At 38.4% G+C, this 25,010-nt stretch overlaps 1 protein-coding gene and 1 long non-coding RNA gene across 8 annotated transcripts in view; one reads left to right on the top strand and one right to left on the bottom strand.

The window, feature by feature from the left end:
• The window catches only part of LOC138410437 (uncharacterized), a 211,632-nt gene that overhangs the window by 25,751 nt on the left and 160,871 nt on the right, over positions 1 to 25,010 (top strand). The gene's annotated exons all lie outside the window — the stretch shown is intronic.
• Positions 17,605 to 25,010, bottom strand: part of LOC109635196 (metabotropic glutamate receptor 4-like) — a 167,182-nt gene continuing 159,776 nt past the window's right edge. The window contains exons 12-13 of one of the 2 annotated variants that reach the window (XM_069526000.1): positions 23,626 to 23,671; positions 17,605 to 21,687 (exon numbers count right to left, since the gene is read on the bottom strand). In XM_069526000.1, coding sequence (XP_069382101.1) covers positions 23,634 to 23,671 — 38 coding nt within the window. In that variant the 3' untranslated portion in view covers positions 17,605 to 21,687; positions 23,626 to 23,633. The remainder of the gene's footprint in view (positions 21,688 to 23,625; positions 23,672 to 25,010) is intronic. The other variant, XM_069525999.1, reaches the window with a different exon arrangement.

Genomic DNA, 25,010 nt, shown 5'->3' with positions numbered 1-25,010 from the left:
TCAATAACAATCATGGTTGTTATGGGCTCAAATCAGGGTCAAAAAGATTTTAAGCTTGTTAATCTTCAGAATTTGTAGTTGTAAATCAACCTTTGTAAACCTGTTAAAAAATGAAGACTTAATGAGGTGTTCAGGTTTGTGTTTGGCAGGGTCCTTCCATCTGAGCAAACATACCACCTCTGATTAACTGAATAAGCTTTACAGTCTGTATCTGTACGTTTTAAATTTTTGAAGCATCTTATTACTTAAATTCAATACCATTCTGCCTTGTCTTACATCAGCATGAAAAACGAAACACTTGAAAGCCAAGAATACTTGGGTGTAATCCCATGCTGCAAATTTGAATTAAATTGAAGAAAGTAATACCAGCATTGAAAATGATAAAATACTAATTTCAGAGCCTTGTCTTGGGCAACCAATGCTGACACTTATCCTGGTTATGTAGTAACAGCCTGTAAGAGACACTGTGAAACAAATGTGCCTGCCATAAGGCTGATGACGATTTCAGTGGTCAACCTCATATCTCACATTCTATTGTTCAGGGAATTTCAACAGGGTCAAAAATCCAAGAGCAAGTGCGGTTTCACAAGTGCACAGAAGCAGCCTAAGTGTAAGAGGAAGGACTCAGACTGAAACACAGAATGATTGTGTAGTAAGATCTCAGTAGCGTCAAACAAGTTGGGCCTTTTAAGATCCTCAAACTGAACATGAGGTGAAAAAAAAATTCTCTCAAAATCAGACCACGCTGTTGAATAATACAAGAAACAAGTGCCATTGTGGGGAAGTAAGGTCAAATTGGAGGAGAGCCCTATCCGATATCATGTCATAAGGGACCATGAGATGCCAATTCAATTAAGATGCCGCTCTTGTCTTTCATTTCAACTACAGCGAAGTCATAAGACCTCTGCCTGTTTTTATGCATTGGATCAAATTTCTCAATCGACAGCATGATTCAGATTTCTCATGAGAACACAGGTTATTTAGTTTTTGTGGTTTTGTCCCCCATACGAAAAGAACAACAATAGCATATAATAGCAAATATATGAATATTAATGTGGCACATCATCAGTGTGCTAGCCTTGCTGCTATGTGGCGACATTAGAACTTCAGGTTGTGTTGTCCCTCGCTGAATGATAAGGGGCTCTGTGGCACTCATGACAGTGATGTTTTTGAGATTTCCACCTGTCCTCAGCGGACGGTAAATGGTTGTTCATCCCAAACTACACCCTCTGTTGTATCAGTACATGTGAGTATGTCAAGAGCTGTCATTTGCCTCTACATTGTTTTTGCTGGTCAATAAGATTAGTTTAACACTGCAACACACTGACCCACTGAGGCAGCTATGTTTACATGTTTGTAGGAACAATGTCAGGGTTAGGGTTATTTATTGACTGTTTATTTTTTATCAAGTCGTTGCACTTGGCTCCTTTGACTTTGATTTCCTTTTGCACGAAAAATATAATGTGCATCTGTTCTGAAAACATCAAAATGAAATCCAATGGTATTTGGTGTATTTGACACATTTAATATGCTGCTGTTGGTTTTGAAAAATGGCACGGTATGGTATGCAAAATCATTGTCTATTTGTAAAATAAAGTGCCTCCATTGAAATGTGATGATCAATCTCGCATCACTTGCAGGAAGTCCTCCCATGTGTTTTTAAATCTATAGAGACTATGAGCAGGTGGTTTTTATAGCTAAACAGAAATGTCACAGCATGAATATACAACCATTTTTATTGGGGCTGCTGAAATGATATCAAGGGAGGAGAGGAAAGCTGCATTGTTTACCCGGGCCAGACGAATAGAAGTCCAGAGAGCCAGTTTTTCATCCTGCCTTGTGGCACCGTGCACCAGCAGGTTTATAATAGCTCTGCTTAATGAGGGCTATGATATACCTCCACCACTTTATTGGCAGGACTTGGATTCTTTCCTTGTGTAGAAAACCATTATTCATTATAAAAGAATCCCTGGCTCCAAACAAGCCCTAATGCATCGCATCTGTGTGGACAGAAGAACGTGACCATGTATATGAAAATAGAGGCAAGAAACTCAATTCACTTTGCCCTTCTTGTATATACTGCATAATGAAAAAAGGATGCACTGTGCTCTGCGATGATGGGTTAGAGGTGCTGAGTGGCCATATCTGTGATGTCATCATGCTTAAAAGGAAATCGTATCACGGGGGAAGCATGTGGCATGTTACATGTTTATTGATTGGTCAAAATTCTTATCGCGGGTTAATGGTTGAATGGTCAATATCACTAATTTTGTAGTTAAAAGACTTCCTGAGACTGCAAAATTTTAGCTTGAAGTTTACATTGAAAAGACGTCATTCACTTACATTGGACACACATTAGGTAGGGATCTCTTCATGGCCATAGGATGAATAGAGCAGTTGTCACTGTGTTAATGAACACTGTCTGTGTTTTGAGATGAATTTGAAATAACAAACATTTTAAATAGGCCACCGACGATGAGAAATTGATATTATATAACAGAAGCGTGCCAGACTGTGATTGTTCAAACTAGCTATGTTTAGCAAGGCATACTTGCATTTTCTGCTGAATCTACACTAGGTTTCTTTGCTCCTCTGTGCACAGCATTATGTGCCTTCATTTCTTTGCTGTGCTGTCTTAAGCCCCAGGTGGGCTCGGAGCTTGGGGGCTCTTGTTCCATTGTGGGTTTTGTTTGATTTTGCAACATGTGGTGAGACATTTCATCTTCTCATCCTGAGTTCTGGGGCAAAGACTGGCTTTGCAAACACACTCTAATCCACCAGCAGCTCCACACAACAGACTCCAAAGCTTCCTGATTCTTCATATATCCTTTTAAATAACGATAAGTATGACTTCTCCTTTCCAGTCCAAACTTCCAGGCCTGCTGGAAAAGACTGGGGGCCTCATTCACTTTACTTTCTATTTAGCTTTAAGTAATTCAGTGCTAATTAACATATTTTCAAACTGCAAGGAACAATGAAAAACTGGAGTCTAATATTAATCAGCACCTTTTCGCATCACTTTTTCACAGAGACGTGCTTCAGTTTGTTGATTTATTGATTTTGCGTCCCTGTATTCTAAACCAACTCAGCAGACATGAAGATTTAGATTTCAACATAAGCTTTTATAGCAAGACATACATTGGCACACTTCAATTACCAGCAGGACTGATGACAAAGTGATGTGAAATTAATGGAAGTCTTTCGCGGTATCATCATTATTAAAAGGGTTGGATCAGAAATATGTTGGAGATGAGGGGACTCTGCTGGGCTCGACCAGGATCTTGGATATGAAGACCGGAGGTGATTTTGGGTGGAGAAGGGTCCCCAGAAAATGCCCATAGCATTGGGAACAAATTATTCGTTAAGATAGTCTTGGTTTTAATAATTGTTTTAAAAGGATTAGGAGACGGCTTGTCACCATGAAATTGGTTCCTGGAATCAGATCAGTTTCTCAAGGTTTACTTTTATCATGGTGTAATTTCAATTTACAAAGTTACCACACATTTACTCAGATTGCGTCCTGCTGGGAAACCTCAGAATACTGTCACTTCTTCCCTCCCTCCTGCTCGTGTAGCCTGTGGAGAAGGTTACTTTTTCTCAAGTACCTCTTTTAAACGCACTAAGAATAAATTCATCACGTTGGTTTGTCAATAGACGGTGCCTGATTTAAAGAACACATTCACACAGATTTCATGAACCCAGAGATTCTCCAGTGGTGTTTTCTCAACTAAAAGCAACCTTGCACTGCTTCAATGTCTTTTGCATTTCAACCCAGTGTGCTTTTTAATTCTTATAAATGCTTTTAATTATGCTGAAGAAATTATGTAGTTATACCTTATCCTTCAGAGAGCAAAAGGATTAAGCTAAGACACTGGTGATAAAGTGAAGGAGCGGTATGTGTTGTATTTCTTCTGTTTGTAGTTTTAGGATTGTGTCTGGGTTTGCTGGAGGCTACAGCAGGTACTTGGTGTGTGGTAATGATTCGCATTTATTGAAAGAGAAGGCTGCATCATTTCAATTCTTCTGAGATGTAATTTTAATGAAGCACCTGATTTGCAGGAGCAAGAAAACTTTCCTTATATAGCCATTAAAGCTGCAGCATACTATATGATGATTATATAACTTGTATAACACTTATTTTAAGTCATAACCACCCAGTGATCATGTTGGTGCTGAGCCAAAATACCCTGAGCAAAAAGAAGCTATCATTTTATTCTTAAATCTTTTAATCTTAATCTTTAATGTTTTTATCTTAAACTGTTGAATAGACCTACTCTTGACTTTTATTCATAATTAGAGCCTAACCATTATGTATTTTGGTCGGCTGATACCAATATAAGCTACCAATTTAGTGGCTGATGTGTATATAAACAAAAGGCAATAATCCCTAACATGTCATTATCAAACATGACAGAAATATAATTTCTGATATTTTAACTTTACTACAAACAACTTAAAATATAAATAACACAAATACAACCAGATATATAGAACTTGTATTAAGAGGATAAACAGAATTTTATAATGTTAAATGTAAACATAAATGCAGATCTTTTCTGCATTGTTTATTTGTTAAAATCAATGTTTTCATATCGGCACATTTGACAACATGGCTCATATCAGCCAATATTATCAACAAACCAATAAATCGGTCAGGCTCCATTTATTACCTCCTAAATCTACAATTAGACATGCTGCTTTGTGCCATTTAGACAAAATATGACTTCAGAAAAAAAGACTAATACGTCTGTATCAGCAGATGAGATTCTTTGTCGTGATGGAATTGGCAGCAGAAAGGCCAGTGCGTTCTTGGTTTAAAAGAGCACAGTGATTACAGCAGTTTTACTGCAGGTGCCAGAAGGCGTTGAGGAATAATCTCTAGGGCGAGCTCATATTCTTCTCATAGATATGTCGGCAGGGCTCAGACAGGACAGGTGGCAGACAGGAATGCAAACTGTTTCACTGGATGGTGGCCACGCAACATACATGCAAGCTGTTGGATGCTGACAGTGAATAAGTGCTCCATATACACAAAACCATTATTGCAGTGTACTGCAGCACTCCTGGAGGAGTTTTTGTGGTTGGCCATGTGGAGTTTTTCATTTTTCTTTAGGTTCCATTTTTATTTCCTGGCTTATTCATTTCCTTCACTCATTTCATTTGCTCTCAAATATAACAACCACATTTCTTCTGATGAAAGTATGGGCAATACACTGTTCTCTCTCTAAGTGAATTACTAACTATAAAGACGAATGGCCGGCCGTGGCAGCAGATGCTCCACTGAGGAATGGCATAGTGTTATTGGATGCTTATTAGAACACGAGAAAGCACGAGAGATTGAAAGGATCGGGCAGTCGGAGTAATTCTGCACAGTACTGCTCTTTAATCTTCATTTCAAGACAATTCACCAACTGGTGGTGATCAATAGCTGATTTCCCGCTATAGTGGCTTCATAGCAAAGCAAGTGTTTGAACCTGACACATCATAAAGGCATCAACGGGCAAACTCTGTTCCTTCAGCATTTTCATAGCCAACAATAAAAGCAATTTAATAGGATTAGTTTTAAATTTATAACAACTTACATCCTCAATGTCATGACAGTTACATTTTGTGTGTTGCGCTGAGGGGGGAAGATGATGGCTTAGAATACGGATCTGAAGAATTGCGAGCGTACAGGTGTGGTGTTTTTGCAGTATTGTTTTTTTCCCCCTACATTCTCTCAAGTGATGTCAGGAACCAGGTTTTTAGGGTAAATGTGGAATAATAGAATGAAACTGCTTTGCTCTACTAATTGTTACTGTAAATACAATGTTAAAGCTCTGTGATTTATTTTTCCTAACATTCCAAGAACAAAAGGTGATGAATTGAGGCAGCAAAGTTATTTCATTAGACAGATGAGAGAGGAAGTTAATTCCACCCATGTCTCACTTGATGAAAAATATCATCCACTTTCCTAAAGTAATTACTTGGGTCTTAGTCTTCTTGAACAAAACAGCCTCCGCATTTATGGATTTCTGTATTTGGAGTGTTCCTAGAGTGTTATGGGATTGATGGTGTCGGACATGCATATTAGTTGCACAAATGAAATTCAGCTCATTTCTGCTCAGTAGACAAAACAGAGGAGATGTCCCAACTCTCATAAACAATTCAAACTGAGTTCTGATGGAGAGTAAATTGATCCCTGAGTACAGTTAACTTCCTGCCACTGGACCATGACCAAACAGTCCAGCAAGCTGAGGGGCTTTTTTCGACTTAAAATGTTTGACGTGTTATGAATATTTCAGAGGAAGTGCCACATTTTGAATTCTAATCAACACATAAGGACGCTGAATACGCTGAAAACATATGAAAAACTAGTATTTTCCATAATTAATGGTGAACAGTGGTTTAAACTAAATTCTATCAAGGTTTTATGTCTCCAAAAATGCATAATCTACTCCCTGCTCTAAAAAGTAGTAAGTAGAGTAAGGCTGGCAATATAGCCAAAAATAATATCATTATAAAAATGTTCGGAACAGTTCAAGGTCCAGTGTGTAAGATTTAGGTGAAAGGGAACTATTTAATGTAGAATAATCCTCATGATGTTATCACTAGTTTGTTTAATCTAAATTGTATGAATAGCAGTTTTCTTTACACCAGAAAAGGTCCTTTATATTTAAATACTTTATATTTACATCGAGGGGGCCCTCTCTATGGAGGCCGCCATGTTTTTTACATTAGTCCAGACTGGACAAACTTAAAACATTTTGAGTTTTTATGACAATTAAAGGCTACCACAGTTTCTTTTTTATGTTTGGAAGGAGAGGGTGAGATGAGGGGTGTTCAGCTGCAACATGCAATTTCAACACTAGATATCACAAAATTCTACACACTGTACCTTTAATATCAATAACTATCACAATAAGTGTCATTAATATTTAAAGGCTGTGGGTTTAAACTCTTCTTTATGACTATAACACTTGTCAAACAACAAAACATTTTACAAATCTGAGGTGATCAATTATGATTTACACCTCCTCCCTGTGCTTTCACAATTCATACATCAATATATAAAAACAAAAATTCTATTGCTATTGAATGAAATTGCAATAATATTAATAATTTTGACTAGTCTGAAGTTGTAGAATGTAAAGACAAAAATTTGGAGACTATATTTGCCAGTGCTGTTATTACAAACTGTACAATACTACAGTTTCATTACACCACCATCAGGTTGCTCAGATATCTAGGAACCCACAGACAGGCCCAGACTAAATCATCTGGCTCTGAATCAAGAGGAAAGATCACAACTGGGCTCAGGGACGCCTGTGGTGGGCCTGCTTTAAAAGTGGCTCTCTTGTGACTTAAATGCTGAAACACATTGTTGACACTAAAAGTACAAAACTGAAAATATGTCCAAAACATTTGCTGGTGTTTGCTTACATCTACTAACATCTACTGGCGGTTGGCAACTTAAATTGTGTGGAAGACCATCAAATGTAGATATTCTCCTTCTTGTCCAAAATCCCAAAACAATTAATTATGATTCAAAATCATCTTTTATTGTTAAAGTGGAGCACAAAAAAGTATTTATCAGTTATCATAAGACTAATTAACGGTCAGTCTGGCCCTTTTAGCTTTTTTCTTTTTGTCATATTACATTTTTGGGTTTCTTGCTACAGAAATTGCAAGTCAGCTGTGGCAGTAAACCTAATTTCCACATGGGTGAATTTTTATTCAAGCTCTTCAGAAAGGGCAATGAACCAAACCCTTTACATGAATGATATTAAATAGATGCTTCACAATGGCTTGGCTCGAACAGGGGGGATGATCTGTGTGTCTGTGACACCAAGTGAAAGCAGAAGCTTGTTGATGAATAGGGGGAGGTGTGATTTTAAATTTGAACCTGGCAGTTTTTCACACTGTATCTACCCCTCGCATACACTGCCTGAGATCGTCTGGCGAAGTCAGGCCTTCTACGACAACTCAAGCATGATGGAGGGACCACAACCTGCATTCGCTGATCCAAATGGTTGGAGGCTGCTCATTAATATAGATGGGGTTTTTATAGGAATGGCTGTTGAGCTAAATTATTCAGAGAGTTCAGGAAGACATATGGGCCGGCTTCTTCAGTAGCACAGCTAACTGAACACGTAAATACCTACTGCGGGCCAGGTAAAGCAGAGGAACAAGCAGAGAATGTGGTGTGTATGTGAAGAGTAATGGCTCGGCGGTTTGACAGTCCTAAATCATGAGCTGTAATAGTGTCGCCAAGGTGGCAACGCGCACACACACACACACACACACACACACACACACACACACACACACACACACACACACACACACACACACACACACACACACACACACACACACTCTACAGGGTTGCCATATTTGAAAAAGATGTGTATCATGCATGTGACAGATATGTGTAGATGTGATGCACATAATTAATGTTAAGGATAGTCATGCAGCATATTTTTGTGTTGTTAGTTTGTGTGGAAGATCCATGTGTGAACCAGGCAGTGAGGCACGACAGAAAAAGACAGCACAAGCAGCTGTGGAGGGTGGTTTAAAAATAGCAGAGAGAATATGATCGAATTCCTGTCAGAGCATGTACACATTTGATTGACATGTCCTCACATGTGATGGACCTCTGCAAAACACGGACTGCACAGAGTGTGGTAGTAACCGGTCTTTTTATCCAACTGGTAGCTTATACACACATTAGTCACACGCTCGCGTGTATGCGGATAAACGGGAGGTCTCTGCGATCAGGTCCATTAAGTTATCCTGTCCGTGTGGGCATGCTGTCATTATTGTGTGAGGAGTGTTGGTAATGTTCACATGAATCTCCCCCTTTTACTGTGATGTGAATAAGGATGGGCTGGATTGAATTTCCTTGAATGTGAATCCTTTATCGAAGGAATATATGAAGAGATCTTAGTTAAAAAAATTATGTGCTGTTTTGATCTCCCTCTGTATCGTAGCTAAGCCTCTAAAAATGCAGATATTCTGCTGTGATAAAAGGGTGTAGGATTTGCACCACATATTTTATTCCTGCTCTGGGACGTTCATTAACCCTGTCCAGAGTCAGTTTTCCTTTTCCTGTGTGTGAAACAATTCTCACTGCAGGGCTATGCTACTGCTGCAGAAGCTACAAAAGCTGCTGAAGTTAAACCTAAAAAAAAAAATACACTGGGGAAACAATATTAATTCTACCTCACAGTCCAATAGAAACTAAATAAATACCTGATTTATTTGCATGCACGATGCACTTCATTACAACTAGTTCTTCAATACGTAAGCACAAAAACTGCTTGGTCAGGTTTAAGGAAAGACCATAGTTTGGGATGAAATAAGTACTTGAACAGCAGTCTGCACATGTAACCAGGCTTTTCCTAATTCTCCAGAGACTAATTTCTGCAAAAACTAGAAAACCACTTGAATATTGTTTGAAATTACTCAGGTTTGGCTGAGTATAAACCTTACAACTGAAAGACTGCTCTGAAACTGTTGGATTTCTGGTGATAAAAACCCTGCAGACCACATGAGATGCCACCTGCCCTGTGTTTTATCAAAACAACCATTGATGTCAATGTAGTTACACAGGAGGAGAGATTTGATGAGATCCTTTATATTATACAAAATGGTTAAAAATAAGTGAATAAGTGATCTCATCTGTTGCCAATATCACAAACAAATATAAAAAACCTTTAAAGTGGCAGACCCAGGATCTGAAGACTTATGATTCAAATATTTACCTATCACACAGATTTATCTGTCTGGTATCAACACCAACTAACAAAGACTGTAATCGACCAGGTATTACAGCCACGCCCTCATTTATGAGAATCATGAGTGATTGTTGTGACAAAGGATTATTTGTCTGTTGAGTATCTGAGCATTTTCATCCGACAATGTGAAATGATACTGTGTTGGAATCTGATTTGTATAGAAAACTATTCAGGGGAAGATATTTTTGATTTTACATCTCATGAATAAGCTGAAATGTTAATTTGTTTTTCATCTTTGGAATACAGTTGAGATACTATTTCATGTAAAATCTGTATCCTTGCATTGATCCATTTCTAAGTATTTCAGTTTGGATACCTCTTCAGATTGTATTTTGAAACTTTGTGATTTCGAGGATTTTTAGCAACAAATTCCTGTATTATTTCAAGGTCACTGATTCATCATTTTTTATGAGCTTAATAGATGACAGGTTAGGAGTGCTCGTTTGCTGCTTGAACAAACTTGTTCACAGAGTGTGTCTACAAGTTTAAAGAGGAGGCCAAGTGTGCGGATGGGGAAGCTAATGAAATATGATGGAATATTTGCTGATGGAATATTTATCTTTCCTCAGCTGGGCTCCATTATGCTGTCATGCAGTTTGTTAAGATTATTCTAGGTCCATGAAAAGGCTGCTATTATGCATAATGAGTATCTTACCGTCTGATTTAAATGTTTGTAGTGGATACGTGCTCATTTAAATTTCAATTATCAGATTCTAGTGTAGAGACCTCTGCCATCTGATTGTTTGATGGAGCATGTCCATAAACTCTTCAACTTGTTGGTAATAATCATCGTAAAGTTGCTGCACACGTATCAGCTAAAATACCACATGTCATCTTAAGATACACGAGCCCTTTAAACATTCATAAAGAAGCAGGCTGATGCTGTTGTTCAAACAAATTGAACAAGTACTTCTTAGCGGGGAGGGCGAGGGGAGGCGTTTGGGACATGCATAAACTATTAATGGATTTCCTTCTAGATTAACTGCTTTACCAACTCATTCTTTGTGCTCAGGGTGTGGATGCTTCGCCCTCAGCTGTTGCTGTTAAAACAGTGGCGGCTGTAGGCTCACAGAACTGTTTAACCTCCTTGTTGCGTTGTTCATGTTACATTTTAATTGAAGAGTAATCAGAGTAAATTGATCTGTTGCAACCATCTTTCCTGATGCTGAGGATTTGATTAACTGTACAGAGAAAACCTCAGAGAATGTGGATGACACGATTACCATTAAGCTTCAGCTCAATATGGTAGTATTGATGTGACTGTTATAATAACATTTAAACATGTACTTTAATACTCATCTAGATTTGTCCCTGAGTCAGGTGTTCAATCTGAATAGTTGATGATTAACATCATGTCTGTCTTGACAGAGCTATCCACTGTACTGAGAGCCATTCTTATTTTCACAAGGTATTCAGTGTGGGCTTGTTGCCAGAATCACTAAATGCTGAGTCATGGTCACACGAGTGATGTGCTAGATACAGATGTTGTAGTCGGGCTGTGTTGTTTGCCCTTTGGCGAAGAAAACATTTTTACGGAAACATCTCTTTGCCCCATCTCATTGAAATTAAACTTTCATCTTTTTGCATCTCCAAATAACTGACAGTTGGGAATTTCACTCAGGAGTGAAATCTCAGATGCACAGGAACAGCTGAATGACACGTACCTGGTTATGTATCCTCAGGTGCTGACAAAAACTAAGAAATCATTTAGTCAAAAACAAAAGCAGAATTGAAATGATCAGCCTGAGTGATACAACACTTGCTACACAAACCAGCTGTCATAAATTACTGTTTGCTCATCTGTCTTTAATATTTTTAACTTTATACTATATATTTCACATGCCAGGTTCCATCTCCACAAACTCAGTATAGGGCCCCATCTTTGCTGTGTACTGTTTTGTGAACACTTTTACTGCACTTTGTCCCACTGATAATCGTTCAGACTGCTGTTTGGTGCTTAGTTGTTCTTTTGGGGATGAAAAGATTGCTTTCTGCCCAGTGTTAAACTGCCCACCTGTCCAGGGTGTTCCCCGCCTCTTGCCCAGTGTCAGCTGGGATTGGCTCCAGCCTCTCCATGACCCTCAAAGGAGAAGCAGTATAGCTACTGGATGGGTGTGTAGATATATTTCCTAATGGATATTTTAACACATGCAGTTTGACAGTGCTGAACTACCAGAATCCTTCACTCTGCTGGCTTTATGGTGATGTTTACCACCTATAGTTGAAATGCTCCTTTGACGGTTTAAATCTTGTTGCATCTGTTAAGTTCAGTGTTACTTTCCCATCAGAAATTTGTCAGAGACACAGGACACAGTCAAGACAGCAGACAATTTGTCGGGAAGAAACTAGATTCTGATTATTTCACAGCAATTACAACATTTTTGTGACTAGTCAAGGGAGGTCCAAATGAAATTCCTGCTACAGGCTTGCTGTAATGGGCCACCAAACAGTGTATGGGATGTCATTGTGATTTATTGTTCTGCCCAGGAAATGTTCCCCCTTCTGGTCCTTTGTGTTTTATTTTTACTTCTTGTAGGAAGTTTGTGAACACAAGTTAAAGTAGGATACATGCATCTTTAGAGGGATTTCAAAGACATTTTAATAAATTAAAAGATTATAAACTTTAATTTCTTAACAGATCATTGGATGGTATTTTTGGCTATTGAAGTTATTATGTCTACGCTGCAAAATACCTACATTATACTGAATATCGTTTATATTATAAGAGAATACAGCCACACATGCAAAGAGCTATTTCCCACTGGCCTGGTTTCATTCCCTTTGTCATTAGAGCCTTACAACCTTCTAGCTCCATCACTCACAGTAAACCCTGTCTGGTGCCAGCATTAGTTGACAGGAGCTGCATCAATCACACAAAGTAAGATGCATGTGCATGAAGTTAAGATCAATGGTATGTTGCATACAGCTGCTGGAAGAACACGACAATATGTTTGAGATAAAACAGGACAAGCACAGTGGTTGACCACAAAGGGACGGCCTCAGAATGTTTTTGACCCCATTCCTTCAACTCCCTGTATTTTATGATGAACCAGATTCCAGCAGGGTTAAATTCAATCTGCGCTTACCACATCCACGGTATCTGGTTATGTGTCTCCGACACACTGAGAGGGAAACAAATGCCTCGGATGCATTTTAATGCTTTGGTCCTGTCTGAAGAAATGTAATACCCACTCCCTGACTAGAGCAGCAGAGTGAAAATATTAAAGTGATATTTCAAATGAGAAATCTTTATATTTCCAGTATGTATTTCCTAGATGATCTCATGGACATGTTCTTATTCATTCGCACAATGGGAATGTCATTGTGATAGCATTAGATTTAATGGGAGAATATTCGGAAGGTGTGGTGTTTTCTTGGTGATTTGCGGGAAGTGACATGGGGATCAGTGCATTCTGGTCTTATAAACCATGTATGAAAAATTTAACAGGAAAATCTTCTTCAGACTATTACTGTTGTGTTGTCTGAATCTCCACCCCGAGCTTCCCACTGTGAGTTGCACAGAGAGTGCATGGCTGGGGTCAACAAGAGCTTGACTTGATTTAGCCAATTGATTATAAAGATAGAAAAAAATGCACCTCAAGAAAAGAAAGCTGGAATCTATAACAAGTGATGAGGATCCAGGGATTTGACTCAAAAATTACAGTATTGGTAAAACAGAGAGGAGAACTTAGTGAGTTTCCGTGCTTGGTTCAGGAGCTTAAACTCTACCACAGCAGCTTTAGGACATATTTAATGGTGTCTGTCGGAAAGTGAAGAATTGCTGCAACAGCTGGAACCAAGTTCATAGTTTTCTTTGATTCAAGTATTTAATTGGACAAAGGTCACGTGTTCGTAGTCCAAGCTGTGTGCATTACGTTCTTTCATTTTCTTGAATTGCTTGATCGTAGCTTCAAGTAGGCTACATCATATCTTTTTAAAGGCAAAAATAACTATGAGCAAGTAACTAAAGACAAATGTTTAGAATAAATCGATTAATTAACTTTCTATCACACTGAATAATTGACTGTAATAAAAAGATTTTTCTCGTAAAAATGTCACCTAGTCAATTCAGAAATGGTTTAATGTGTTCATGTCAGAAGTGAAACCTGGGCAAAAAGCTGCAATAGTACTCAGCGAAATTCTGTCTCTAATGTGAAAGCTTGCATTGACGAGATACAGGTTTGAAAACATTAATAGTGTGGTTATTAATTGAGTGTAAAAAGCCTGAAGACATATCACCGTCCTTTGACTTGTACCATTTATCCTCAGACCATGTTTTATCCTGCATTGCTCTATGCATTGGTGACGGCTTTTAAACAGTTATATTACTTTGTAATACCACCCCTCACCTTCTTCTCTAAATCATTTTACCCTCTCTGTCAAACAGAAGTGCAAAATCTATCTCTGAGGAAATGTGGATAGAAAGGCAAATGATTTAAGTGTAAATGCTTTTCCTGTGTGAAGATGGGGGAACCTTCCAGGCTAGAAAGGGAATTAACACATCACCGGTAAAGCAACTTCCTATATAAAGCTTTTAGCATAGACGGTATGTGTTCGACTTCCATTCCATCCCTGTAAGAGTTACCATTTCTTTTACTCTGGATGTCTAACCAAAGACTTTTGACATTCATACCTGACAACAGGCCTGTTTTTCTTCACCACCCCAAGATTCTCGTACATGCTTCTCTAGTACATATAAGTAAGCCAGGAAGGTCAATGAGACGATGGTATATTTGGTGGTTTGCCAAATCATGTCATCACATGCAGAGTATAAGCTTGTCATTAATTGTTTTTTTATGTGAAAATGAAAACTTATGTCTTGGGTTCTGAACAAATTGAGGAAACTGCTTCTCTCTCTCTCGATCCCAACTTTTCCTGTTACTGTTAGTGATTGATAACTTTATCTATGAGAGCACTTTTCAACACATAGTACAAAGTACTGCACAACAGTAAACAAATGGTTTAAATACAGAAGGAAGTACATTAAAAATGGTAATAATAGAGATTAAAGAAGCCTCTTAACTAATTCCTCAATGCCTCCCAAAGTACTAATTTCACAGAACAAATACTATGAATATAAAGCATGAGAATAAAGTGGGAGAGTTGGGATGGTGTTTGAACACAGGAGTCAGTGAGCAGCTCTCTCCGGTTTGTCAGGGGCTGAACTTTAATCATTTTCTGCTGCCATTTACATCTGTTTTAATAATTGTCTCTGCACTAACACTTCTGTGCCTTCAAAACACACAAGACCATGCCGAACATGTGTTGGCAGCTGGCTTTGATTATTATGACTGGTGACAAATTATTTCACAACCGTGCCGAGCAGGAACACGTGGGGTATGTGGTTATCAGACAGCCAGCAGACAGCGTGGAGAAAAAGGTAAGAGTAGTATTTACAATATGGGCTACGTTTCTCCGAAATAGTCTGACATCATCAGCCCTCAGGGGCTGTCCTGCTGTCACAGTGACACTACACATGCTTGACAAGTTAATCAGTTTTCTGCGGTGGGAATTTTCTATGGCAGAACTGTTCATCCTCATCCATGACAAAAATATTTCCCCTGCCTGTGAATCTGAGAATTATGAAGGGTTCATATATGGTGAAGCAAATTTAGTCTCGCCGATAAATTGCCCCAGTGGTCAGATGTGAAATTGCAACACAGTTTTCTACTCTGGAAGTGTAAATGACACGTCTGTGAAATATGTCTGATAATAGAATTCAGTAACAGTCAGGGTTTTGGGAAGTCACACTGCAAGCAGGTTTACTGTAGTTCTGACCTTCGACATATCACAACAGTGATATTTTGGGATTGTGTGTGTTTAACTGGACATGTCAATGACCTGGAAGAACCGGTGCATAACCACTGACCCTGGAACCCTGGTGTCTGTTGTGACAATTATGCGTTTCATCCATGTCTTTAGCGTTAATAAAATATGGTGTAGTGTGTAATTGGAAAAAAATCTAGGAGGCAGGGTTGCAATGGGCAACACTGGGCATTTAAAGGCTCACTCACTGTAGAGTCTACGTTTCTTGCTGTGTCTTGTATGAACATTTCCACTCCAGGTTGGATCCAGTAGTTTTACTTATCATTTATTACTTGATCTATTAAACAACAATCACACAGATCTTAATTGTAATGCATTGTTAGAGTTACCTTCAATAAGCTAAAAAAAGACAGAAAAGGCTCTGATATTTATTAGTCTGTTCGGAATCTGAAAGCCATTGTTTGAGTTGTGGTTTACAGCTGGTACCTGAATGAAGACTTAAATGATTACTAATTGTTTACTGTTAATGTGTGTGCAATGTGTTTGTTTGTGCATCTAAGATGGTTTGAATTTAGAAACTACAACCAAAGGTAAACTGCAAATTAAAAGGCTACATCTTGCCAAGGCGTTTTTGTTTTCTCATTAAGTTTGTCTTATTAGTTAGGACAGTATTCCTAAGAAAAATTAAGACATTAATTGAAGAAAACAGCAACGGCCGTTAGTGGTAGAGACTTGTTTTCTGGAATGCTCTGCAGTATAGTGCTGGGGAAGTTAGCAGCAGGGAGGAGAGACTTTATGAGAACTTGAAAAATGTCCTCTCTCTCCTTAGACAGTCTTCTATCTATCACAGTGAGGAAAAGACAGTACAGTTTTGTACATACTGCTGTTTTGCTAATTGTACAGGGCAAGGGATTCACTTAGCAAACACAAGGCTAATGATAGCGCCGTATCAGTGATCACCCAGGTGGCAATTCCAGCCCTGCAATAAATCCACAGTAAAGTTTCACTAGCTCTACTTTTCATTTTCAGAGGCTCATAACTCTGCCTGCTTTTATAGATGGTATGATATTTTCTCAATTTGTTCAAGGCTTGTGCTGAAGGTGTAGCTGACCATATTGATCCACCATTAAACCGAGGTTGAGGTTGTGGCTTTCCTGATTACTGGTGAAACTCACAATGCGCATCCAGCATTTTATTCTAGGCTATATTTTACTTGTGTTCATGTTTCATTACAGTCTCTGCATAAGTCTCAACACATTGAAAATGTTCTTTATTCATAAGTCACACAGTCCTTGAGATCTTCCCTGTGTTCACATTACAATTTCATGTTTTGGACTAATGCTGAAATTCATTTCCTTCACAACCTCTCCCCTGACAAACCACAAAAGTACATGTCTTAGTTGTGGGCCAGCCATGGGAGCTGTCATGTAGGATTTGGGCGTTTGTTTCTACTCTTTATGAATCACGTTGATGAATTATCCACCAGTCTCCAAGTGCATTCACGTAGAGTAACCTGAACACTTCATGTACTCAGTACATTCTGTCAGCAAATATTATACAACTGACTTGAGAGAGAGAGACTCAGGACATTTTTTTCTGATCAGCTCAGTTTGCAAAATACTGCTAATTCGACAGGTTGGTTCTTTAGGTTTGTGATGGATGAAACCCTGGGTGTCTGAATCATTTCCTTATCTGAACCAAGGTTATGATTGAATCTGTTTGTCTGTCAGCAGAATCACACAAACACAAAATCGCTAGCAGTGAAAATATGTTGGATTTGCCACTTTTGCTCTGAACTTTATTGGGTTATTTCTTGGCCCACGTCCCGTCCTTCCAAGTTTTGTTGAAATCTGTTCTGTAATTTCTATGTAATCCTGCTAAAAAATAAACAAATCAAAAATCTAAATAGGCAGGGGTGAAACATAATCTCCCTGGTGGAGGTAATGATCACTGATGATGATGGTTCTGTTCCTTACATGGTACTTATGATGAAGTTAGTCTTCAATAAAATGAGCTGCTCATGAAATATGTTATCACATGAAAAAACAGAAACACTTTATTAGCAAAACAGTCTTTTATTAGAAATATCTTGTATAAAAATGAACATGCTCTACACATTTTTTTTCTATAGGTAATTCATAAATATCCAGGCACTGTAATTATTTTTATATCTTTCTTTTTTTTAAATAATTCAGTACATAAAGCAGACATGATCAATCCATTTTAATAACGAACATTAACTTGCCATTTAATTTCAGTCAGCACTTACATATTCTATTTTGTAACACAGACAAAGTGTTTTTAGAAAAACTAAATGGTTTGTGGCAAAAAACAGAAATGATCATATTCACAAACACAAACAATCCCACAAACAATACTTTTTTATTAAATGATGAGAAAACATTTGCGGCAACATCTTAGACTTTTGTTGAAGCTGAGCGCTGAGAGAATAATTTATCAAACCAAAATATTTGTTATTTATAATCCTCTGCAGTAGTTTTCCTTTTGGACATTACACCTTTCTCTTAAAGTGTTCACATGACTTGTTATGACTTTTGACATGCAACATACAGATTTTTGCATCGCTGAGGCTAACATTAAATGAGACAAATTCCAGAGTGTATAACAAGTACTTTAGAGATCAGAGACATGAATAAAGGTCACACACACAATTTGAAACTGTAAAGTAATCCTTTTCTTCTTATATTTGAACGGAACACGTTTGTAAGGTAATGGATGCAAAAGCAAAATGAAGGGAAGGAATGGGAGGGTAATTTAATGGGTATATGAGGCACAGAATGAAGGCACTGGCCCTTATTTTTCAAGCAGCTATATGTCCACCTGATCTATTTGTAAATAAAAGGTGCAGGATCATGAAAATCAAATCATTTATCTTAGTCTTAGAAGAGGATGATATCTCAGTCGAAGTTTTAAGCTGCATTATGTGTTTTTTTACCACTTGATCAAACAAAAAAATGAGACACTACGGACTCATCGACATATTAACAACTTTAGTATCCTGTTAGTCATCCTTTTGACCACCTGACAAATTCAAATCCTGGATCTGGTTCTTTGACTAAATCCCTCTCTGGTTCGCTGCATATCTTTGCTGTTTCCTGTTGTGAAGGATGGATGCAGCCCACCCGCACCTGATCAGATTGTAGACAGATAGGTAGATCAGATAGTCCTTAACCACATGAAAAAAGAGGTGTAAATGCACCCAAGACATATTTAGGATGGATTATGATCCAATCGCTCAAACCATCATCACCATCTGTAGGAACGCATTGTGACCAAATTGAACACAAGTGTAAAGGCAATAGAATCGTCAGTCCACATGTGTGGGTGGAAATGTGTAATTAAGCAGTACTGCTTGAACAAGTTAGCTGCTGAGCAGCTAGCAGCCATTAGCAAGTAAATACACAAATCAGTCCTCAGGTTTGGACATTGACATATTGATTCAAGACACTGGAATGAGGTTAAGATGAGACCAGTTTTCAGACGGCTAGCAAACATAAAAACCATCAACCATTCTATTCTTCTTCAAAGTTTTTTAGTTTTTTAGTTGTCTTGGACGTACGCTAACTGATCTCAATGTGGACACTGGAGGCGTAGTAAAATATATCAAAGTCAAATCTTCATAAAATGTTTATGTGGATGAATTAGTATGTTTGCTTAACAAGTGTTTGCTGCAGGGTTCTACAATGCAAAACTTTGACTCATCTATGTGTGTTTGGTTTCTCTGCTCTCCATGGCATGGTGTTTGACAACGCACACACACACACACACACACACACACACACACACACACACACACACACACACACACACACACACACACACACACACACACACACACAGCATCTGCGACACAGCAGAGGCCGGAACTCTACTTCCAATAAAACCTTAGTGAATAATTACTTAATAGACTCTACCCTGTTTGAATTATTGAAACACACAGCAAACAGATCATTGGCTAGTTTCCATGTTTGACAGCTTTATATGTTGCTCCAAAATTCTTTAGTAATCTCCTTTTTAAGTAACCTTGCCCCTTTGTCTAACACACTGCATAGTGTGTGTGTTTAATGTTTCAATAAGAGATGAATTATTGTAATTTCTTAAAAAAATAACCTAATTGTTCTAATTGTTTTTCTAGCTCTATTTTTTTTAAATTTAGAAATGCCAGTAGGCTACTCAAATAATGTAAGAGCCCTACAGGGGTTTTGTTGTGGACAGCCTCAAAACGCTACCACATGGTCATATAAAAAACAAACAAATGATGAGCTTAATAAGGTAGAAAGCTGTGCATAGCTTCGGACTTAATCCACAGTATGGTCGACACTGTTACTCAATATAGGTCTATGGTAAATGTAATCCAAAGTATTAGGCTTAATGAAGTGACTGTTAAATGTACGTACATGAGAAGTTCTCAATTGCCAAAATCTAATTCTCAAGGACTGTGGAGACTATTTAAATTTAAACGAACACAGGCCATACTGAGTCAGTTAGAAGTTAATACACTCACACACGCTGCGTACAGTATGTCATCCACCTAGTTATGTTTTTGCTCTTTGATGAAACTGCGATTGCAACTTCTCCAAATGGGTCTTCCTGCTGAGAAGCTACATGAGTCTAATTTTTGCACCAAAATTACTATTAAACCTCTCATGAATCATCTCTACTGCAGCATCAAAGTTCATGATGCAGAGGAGGGAAATATTCATCCAGAAAAAGTTTGCAAGAGGCACAGGTAATCTGTGCACCTATCACAGATAACAGTGGGTCTTAGTGTAATAGTGTCCATTCCTTACTTTCAAGCTTTAAAATGAATATGACAACAGACTGGTGTGGTATATTATTCCTGCAAAAATCAAGCACGTTATCAAGCACTGCACTAACAACACAATGTCTCAACCATGTTAATTTAGACCCTCTGCACTAGAAATTCAGACAAAAATACACAAATACAAAAAACATGGCGTGGTATGGAAACAACCTTGGTTGCTTTGTTATTTGTAAGAAAAGCATCTTTAGTGTTGTAGTTAAAGCAATGCTGCATCTTCAGTTCCTCCAATCATCTAACTGCTTGACTTTCAGAAGGCTTCAACAAGCGCATGATAAATAAGGGCCAATAAATCTTGTATGCATCGCCAAGTCTCCAAGTCCTGGCTGACATTTATAGAGTGTGTTGGAAACCATAAAGGTTTGGCTCCTTGTGTTTTGAATGACTCTTTATTGAGCAGAGGGTAACCCAGTGGGTAATGGTTCAAAATGACATCTCCACTGTGAATGACAACCATGACAAATGTTGCATTCCATAGACGTTTGACAACACAGCACAGTACACGTGATGCTCCCACAAGCATGCTCTGGGACTGTACACTAGGTTTGCCAAGATGATGGCATCATCATCATTATGAAACATTTATATAAAAAAAAAATGCTGGGATGACCCACGGCTTTATTTTCAGGTGTTTCAGATGTGGTCAGTTTGTGTGGGAATACTGAATTCACTATAGTAAGGCATGTACAGTTTGGAGAGTACTGCAGCTTTCACAATAATACCAGTAACCAAAAATAATGAATATAGTTTTTACTCTTTCATCTTGTAAACTGCATTTGACTAGAGCAAAAACAGAACTCTCTTTTTCCCTGTTTTTGTTGGAATGAGAAAAATGGATCAGCCTCAGAGAGAACTGAAATTGTGTGCTATACATTTCAGAAGGAAAACTTACTGTTGGCTCCAGGTGTTCACTCAGCCTGCATCTGGAACCATCACTGTTCAACTCTCGTTCACATCTCAGAAAGGGTGGGAAGAGGAAAATTAAGTGTCCAATCTCCCCAACGTCTCCCACCTCCCTCCTGCAGATCATTTCGCTATCTCGTAAATTTTGGCATCCGAGCCTTTACCTGATTCTCTAGAAAAATATGACATCCTTTCTATTTATGGAGTGACAAATTCCCATCTTTCCACCCCAGTCCCCTCCGCTGTAGAAGTGTTGAAGTCCTCCAGTGTTTCTCCACTATTCCCCAGAATCAGGTGATTTCTCCTCAGGCAGGCCCTCGCTCCACTTCCACGGTGCGTCTCTGTCTTAGATGGCGTGGTTACTGTAGCTTATGTAAGTCTGCTTGGAGGCCAGCACTGGAAGGAAAAAGTGTCGCAGAAAGAAAAAGGTTATAAGTGCAACAGGTGAGATTCAAAACTATAACGTTTTCAAGCAGGTTTTTACATCTTGTCTGCAGTTCGACTGCATTTCAACTGAAATGTGTCATTTGTGAAGATGAAGATTCAGAATGAACTGTTGCACTGATGTAAAATAAAGGGTTGCAAATACTATTTTTAATCGTTCTGATCATCAAGTTCACAAATAAGTATTTAAATCAATCTATAAAAATTAAACGGATTGTTTTGTCTGAACTAACACTGAAACTACGAAATATTCTATCTACAATAATATTGAACAGAAAAATTCCCACATTCAACAGAACTAGATAATATTTGTGATATTGGTTTGAAAAATATTTGTAACAATGAATAAGTTGTAGAAATAGCCATTGTTTTTCTGCTGATGGATTAATTGCTTGAGCTCTAAAACATCCTTAAAATTAATTAATAATATTGTAAGAAAAAAAAAAAAAAAAAAAAATGAATGCTGAGATTGAACCATTAATTTCTAAAGCACATCAATACCTCAGGAATTTTAACAACATACCCCCAACAAATTATTCAACACACTGATGCAGATTCAGAATCAGTGGCTGAGGCGATGGTCATAGGTACCTGCTATTCATTGACTTAAGGAAAACTGTTAATGTTTTCCTCACAGCTGATTATATCATGAAATTGTCTCAAAAATCACCAAGCAGATCACAACATTAGTATAAAATGCAACAGGACTCATTCATATGCAAGTCTTTTACCACATGCAAAGACCTGAGATTTCTCTGTGCACCAAGCAAAGCATGCAGCAGCAGTCAGTGTGACACTGTTTTGAACAGCATATTAGATGTAAAATGATATTAAGACAATATGTGATCTGACTTGGCACTACAAGTTTGCTCATCAATTTTTGATAAATGCTCATTATTCTTGAATGTTTTCACGTATCAAGGGATTTTATATCGGCTGTGAATAAAACACATTAGACAGATGAACAGAGGGCAGACCACAGAGACCATAAGAAGCTAACTGCTGGTCAAACGTCACTGTCATATCATACAGTACCTGTGTAGATGCGTGCAGTCATGCTTGTCTGCACACACGTCTGTGTGCAAGTGTCAGCATGTACCTGTTTGTCATTTTTTAAAATAAGATTGTCCTCAGCGGGCATGCTCCGTGGAGGTAATCACACTACCAATCTGCCAATCTGCCCACAGCAGCCTTGGCTGATTGAATATGTCAGAGGGGATGAATCCAATCAGAAGAAAGCCAGAGTAAGGGCAAAAGTGCTGTAGAGTAGAGCTCTGTAATGGTAAATGTTTCCGTATATTTGTCAGTGCCACGTTCATGTGTGAATGGGGGCGGTTTTCTCGCCATTTCATCCAAAGCATCTCTTCCAAGAGAAGCATTGATAAATGAACCTTATTTGAATATTTATGTGCTGCGAGGCCAAGATAAAGAATAGATGGTCCAGAAAGAATTGGAGCTGGCAGACCCATCTGTCTTTTCCTGTTCACTCTTATTGTTGTTGTTGTCCCATTACCACATATTCCTCCTTTTGTCAACAGGGAAACAAATTATAGGGGACACATGGCTATCGCTTGTCTCCTGCACTCAGGCAGAGTGGTGTCATCTTCCCACATTAACAGGCTTTACCATGCTGATTGGCCATTTTTACAGTGCCACACACTTATATTGTCCATTCAAGTCAATGTCTATTGGTCAGAGATGAATTTGTAAATGTGCGTGATTACTGTGCTGTGTCATTCAGGGTGTTGTATATTGGCCAGGGGCAACTGTGATGCTTTGTGCATAGTATATGCAGGCATGGGTGTTCTGGTGAACATTGGCAGAAATTCACCGGGTAAAAAGAGTGGTCACAGATAGTAAAAGGGCAAAATCATTATCTAATTAGGTTACCTGAGAGCCTAAAGTCCCTCACAAGGCTCCCCTCCCTCAACACAGTCTGACACATAAGCACAAAGAACATTTGTTAGATTCACAGTTCAAACCAGAGGGTGAGAATCAGCACCTGTAAAAGGGCTCTATAATATGATGGAATTAACAACTTCATTCTCACGTCAAAAAAAGGCATGCTAGAAAGTGAGGGCACAGGCTCTGTAGTGGTAATACACATCATTCTATAGTGTGCAGCTTGTCAGAGTGTAAAATCAGGACCTTCAGTTATTAGAACATGGGGGTTGCTTGATTGGATCCAAACCTGCCCCCACACAGGGACTGCCTACTCTTACACTTTATCATAGTGATTGAAATAGTCTCCTATTCAACACTGAGCTAACACATCTCTTTCGTCCCTTTCAAAATCAGAATAGTGTGGTCACCCTGTCGCGCGTCACAATTTATAAATCCACTGTGGTGAGAATAAGCTAGAATGAAACTATTATTCTCTCCCATGTATTGAAAATACTGGATTATCCCGGTGAAAGTGAACAGTGGCTTTCTACCTTTTAAAAGCATTTCTTATATTTTCAGTGAGAAACATATTTATAATAGTATTGCATCTTGGACGATAAAAGAAGATATATATATATTGCACATATTAACCTGTGGGTTATTTACCTATGTTTAACCTTACACTAAACAATTTTAATTATTAGGAACACTATTCTTGTTAAAGGCTAATCAGCTATCAGTGTTTCAAAATATAATTAGATTTTATCTGTGGAAGTAGCTGCAGATAGAATCTAATGACAGGTACACAGCTTGTGCTGAGTTCTGCCTGCTTGCTGATACATGTTTTCCGGGGTATATGGAATGTGCTCAGCTAAAGCACAAACTGTCAATGTTGTTTGCTGAGATCTGCCTGCCTGCAGATGAAGATAAAAACTTGATGGATATTTATATAGTCCACCGGGCCACTAACTGGGTGGGATTTCTCCGGATGCTGCCGATGGCCACTCTGAATATGACAGAGGGGTTAATACAATTGTGGGAGAGAAATATCTACACCGCTTATCCTTAAAACCAGCCCACCACAGAGCCAACGGTCAATTAAGAGTTTAAATGAATCAAACCCAAGTCTGCATGTCTTTGGACTGTAGGAGGAAGGTGTCACACCCAGAGACAAACACAGGGAGAACATGCACACTGTCATAATGAGAAGCGTAAACATATTTGGGATCATTATGAACCTGTGACAGGACAAATTAGACTATGGTCGCCTGCCATCGTCCAGGTAATTAATGAGAAACACTGAGTCCAGACTTGGTCACTGACAGCTGGTACTGAAACAGAACTTAACTGAGCTCGTAATATTGTCATCGCTTGTGTTGTCACTTAAAGTT

Source organism: Paralichthys olivaceus, chromosome 6, assembly GCF_024713975.1.
Source record: "Paralichthys olivaceus isolate ysfri-2021 chromosome 6, ASM2471397v2, whole genome shotgun sequence".
Classification (NCBI taxonomy): Eukaryota; Metazoa; Chordata; class Actinopteri; order Pleuronectiformes; family Paralichthyidae; genus Paralichthys; species Paralichthys olivaceus.
Note: the sequence above shows the minus strand (reverse complement) of the source record. Positions and strands in the feature narration are given on the sequence as shown.